The 4035-nt window shown below is 59.9% G+C and overlaps 1 protein-coding gene across 1 annotated transcript; it reads right to left on the bottom strand.

The window, feature by feature from the left end:
* Positions 1–655: 655 nt before the first annotated feature.
* Positions 656–2832, bottom strand: FOXQ1 (forkhead box Q1). Its single transcript, XM_054648872.2, has one exon. The coding sequence runs from the start codon at positions 2083–2085 to the stop codon at positions 856–858; it is 1230 nt and encodes a 409-aa protein (XP_054504847.2). The 5' UTR covers positions 2086–2832; the 3' UTR covers positions 656–855.
* Positions 2833–4035: the final 1203 nt, after the last annotated feature.

The following is a 4035-nucleotide window of genomic DNA, read 5'->3' as shown; positions in this document are numbered from 1 at the left end:
GGAAAGGAGAAAGGAAAACATGGTGGCCGAGCGTCAATAAAATGCACACGCACATATATTACATACAAACACAAAAATAAAATACGAAAACATTTACTCTTCTCTTTCCAGTAGCAATGGTCTTGGCCATAAACGTAGAACGCCAGCCAGTACAGGAGATAACGCCTGACATTTCCTTGAGCCCTTTCCCCTCTCCCGCCCCCTCCAATAATTAATTTAAAAAGCTGCACTCTCTTTGTGTTAAAAACACTACTTTTATAAATAATTTAATATCCTCCCTTCCCAGGAAATGCCAGTTGCCGGACAGGAGAAAAGGTTTCTTTTGGCACAGTGATGCATTGCTTTGCAGTACAGACCTACGGCTCCTCAGCAGACCCTGGCCCCCTCCCCTACTCTCTCGCTGCTGTTCCCGGCCCCCTCCCTCCTCCCCGCCCTCCCAAGCGCACAGCGCATCCCCCAGCGGCCGCCACCGCGCCCCTCCGCGGGGCACCCCCGCCCTGCTGCCCCAGGCTTCGGTAGCAGGAGATGTGGGGACAAGAGAGGGGCATAGAAAGGAGATATGGCGAGGGACTGGCTTAAGTCAAGTAGTCTCAACGAACAGTAAGAAGCACTTGAGGCTCATGGCTATGTCCAAACCGACAGTTTGATTTTTTCCTATTTTTTCCTTTTTTTTTTTTTTTTTTTTTTTTTGGCTTAAGTTAAACTCACTGTCATTTCACTAAGGCACAGTCACCGAGGCTTTTGCTTGGAGGCTGTGGTCGCCTCTGAAGTTTAAAGTGCGGGATCCAGAGCCTCCTCCTTTCCCCCTCCACGCCTCCCCGGGCAGGTCCCTTGCAGGGGAGGAGGGGGGCTCCATTAAGCCAGCGGGGTCTCCACGGCGTACGGCTGGAACGGGGCCGAGCCCCCCGCCGCCGGCGGCAGCGGCCCGGCCAGCCGGAGGGGCGCGTACAGCGGGGAGCCGGGCGGCGGCCCCCGCCCGCCCTTGGGGATTCCGCCGTGGAACAGCGGCGCCCGCGGCCGCTCCGCCAGCGACACCGCCTCCCCCGGGGCCAGCGCGGGCCGCCCGCCCCCCAGCAGCAGCGGCGGCGGCGAGGGCTCTCCCAGCCCGTAGGCGCAGAGCTGCAGGAGGCCCCCGCCGTAGAGGGCGGCGGCGGGCGGGGGCTGCGCGGCAGGTGGGTAGGGCAGCAGCGGGTACGGCCCGGGCAGCAGGTGCGGGGCCGCGGGCGGTGCCGGCCACAGGAGGCGGCCGTGCGGGGTCGGCGGCGGCTGCGGGGCGGCGCGGGGTCCTGCCGGCCGCTGCAGGAGGCTCTCGATGGCGAAGGAGCTGGAGAACTTGGCAGCGCCGCCGCCCGCCGGCCTCGCCCCGCCGCCCCCCGCCGCTGCCTCCTTGGCTCCCGGCGCGCAGTGACAGGGCGAGGAGGCGCAGCAGCACCGCGGGGAAGCGCCGGGGGACGCGGCGCCCGCTCCGGCCGCCTCCTGCGGCACTTGCGGCGGGACGCCGGCGGCGGGGCGGGCGGGCTGCGGCGGCGGGGCGGCGCGGCTGAGGCGCTTGCGGCGGCGGCGGAAGACGCCGTCGGCGAAGGTGTACTCGCTGCTGGGGTTCAGCATCCAGTAGTTGTCCTTGCCCCAGGGCCGCGCCGGGTCGCGCAGCACCTTGACGAAGCAGTCGTTGAGGGAGAGGTTGTGGCGCACCGAGTTGCGCCAGCCGGTGTAGGCGCCGCGGAAGAAGGGGAAGCGGCTCATCAGGTAGTCATTGATCTCGGCCAGGGTCAGGCGGCCGCCGGCCGAGTCGCGGATGGCCATGGCGATGAGCGCGATGTAGGAGTAGGGCGGTTTCGGGCGCCGCGTGTAGGGTTTCCCCTTGGCGCTCTCGGCAGGCGGCGGCGGCGGAGGCTGCGGCGTGGGGGGCGGCGGCGGGGGATGCCCCGGCCGCCCGGCCCCGCCGCCCGGGCTGTTGGCCGCGCAGTCACCGTCCGAGCCCAGCTCGCTCTCCGCCGGAGCGGGGGAGAGCGAGCCGCTGCCTTCCTGGTCGCTGCCGGTGCTCAGCTTGTCCTCATAGTGCTGCGAGAACACTTCCAGCTTCATGGCGGCGCCGCCGGCCCCCCCGCACCCCGCGGCTCCGCTGGGCGGGCGCGACCCCCGCCCCTCGGCGCGGCCTCAAGGGAGGCGGGAGGCAGCCAGGCGACCCAGCGGCTTTCTGTCCCCTCGCCGGCTTGGACAGCTCCGCGGCGGCAGGCGCCCGCCTCAGCCCCGCTCGGTACCCGAGTCGCTAGCACGGGCCGGCCCCTTCGCGGCCGGTGGGCGCCGAGGACGGACTGCGGTGCCCTGCCGCCTTCGGGACCGGGCGATTCCTCCGGGCTTCCACCTCCTTCTTCCCCACTGGGGTGCTCGCTCTCCTATCGCCCCCTTTTTGTCCTTCTCGCTCTTTACTCTCGCTGCTCCATGGGGCCGAAGGAGAGGGGCGAGGAGGTCCCCGTGGAGCCGGTGCGAGTAGAGGGCGGGCGGGCGGCTGCCGGAGCCGGCACTTCTCCGCGTCCGCCCGGGCTCGGTGCTCCTCGGGGGCGCTGCCGCTGCTGCCGTTCGGCGCTCCCCGGGCGCGGGGAGAAGCTCTCGAGGGCCGTCGGGGATACTCCGCTCTCTCCGGCTTCGAGCCCTGTCAGTGCCGGGACGCCGGGCTGGCTCCTCGCTGCGTGGCGGGCAGTAGACGGGTTATTAGGGTTATTAGTGTTATTGTCATTATCTCTCCCTTCCCCTGTGGTTGTGTGTCTCTCCACCACTTTCAGACCAGCCCATTATAACGCCGGCGAGAGGCGGAGCCAGGACAAAGATCTGAAAGGGTGGTGGGTGGAGAAGCAAGGTAGCAAAGGTGGGTATGCCCTAATAAGCCGTATCAGAGCCATAATTAGCCAAGATGACAGCGAGGTCTTGTTGGAAAGTTATTTTACGAAACTTGTTTGTATTTTCTCCTGCCAGGTCCCTCCCCTTCCCCGGGTATTTCGAACGAAGCCGCAGTTCGGCGCGACTAAGCAGAGCCGGCCCGCCTCCCAGGTGTAAAATCCAGAATGACTTATAGGTGGCAGAGCTGAACCTGTTACGTGCAGTGATTTATTTTAATAGCGCCGTACAAAGCAACAAGTTGTAATATGACAGCTCAACAACCTGTTGGAAAATAATACATGGCTTTGCAGTTGTGAATTCTTAATGATTTATGTAGCCTGACAAAACTGTTTCAGTCCTGGTCTTCTCTTTCCTTCTGTCATAAGCACACCTGGTGCAGAGGTAGAATGGGAACAGGTAGGCAATGCTTTGGAGTTTTGCTATGAGAGAGTTAGTCAAAGCCTTAACCTCAGTTTTACGTGTGCTACTGTTTCTGTAGTAGCATTGCTTAAGCTCTTCTGGGTGGTGTGTTTGTAACCTCTCTCTTACAACTGCCACTCTCTAGTAAAATCTTTTATTGTGTAGGTTTTGGGTTCGGGTGTTTTTAATGGTAACTTTAACATTTTTAAAATCACTGCGAGTCTGTAAATTTCTCATAAAACTTAGGACTATGTATTCTGCAATTTTACCTAGACATTCTTCTTCTTTAAAAAAATTAGTCATCCTTTTTGGGTTTCTTTTTAGGTTTAAGTTGTCAGGGTCTTGCCCTCCTTCAGAGGTTTTTTTTTTTTCCTCCTTCAACATTATGCTAGGTAGAAGAACTCAATGACGAGAGCTAGCTGGCAGCAGCTTCTCTGAAAACTCCCTGTTCTGCTCACTGTTCAGAGTCCATTGCAAAATTCCATTTCACTTCATATGGCAGTAGCGCTGGTGTCTGCAAAACAATAACAGTAACGTCAGCAGAAATCCAGTGTGGTGCTTATGTTTTATTTCTCATATGTATGCTTTGAATTTTGTGTCCTGGAGTAAGAGTTGGATTGCTCCATATTTTCCAAAAGCAGTCTTTCTAAATCAGACCTTAGTTTAGAATAAATACATAATGCAGAGTCACTCTGGTTAGAACTATTCCACTGTGGTCTGGCTCTCAAGAAGTATTGG

This window comes from Agelaius phoeniceus, chromosome 1 (assembly GCF_051311805.1).
Source record: "Agelaius phoeniceus isolate bAgePho1 chromosome 1, bAgePho1.hap1, whole genome shotgun sequence".
Taxonomy (NCBI): domain Eukaryota; kingdom Metazoa; phylum Chordata; class Aves; order Passeriformes; family Icteridae; genus Agelaius; species Agelaius phoeniceus.
Note: the sequence above shows the minus strand (reverse complement) of the source record. Positions and strands in the feature narration are given on the sequence as shown.

What these genes read in the sequence shown, in the direction of transcription:
- FOXQ1 (XM_054648872.2), bottom strand. Translation starts at nt 2,085, where the DNA reads ATGAAGCTGGAAGTGTTCTCGCAGCACTATGAGGACAAGCTGAGCACC.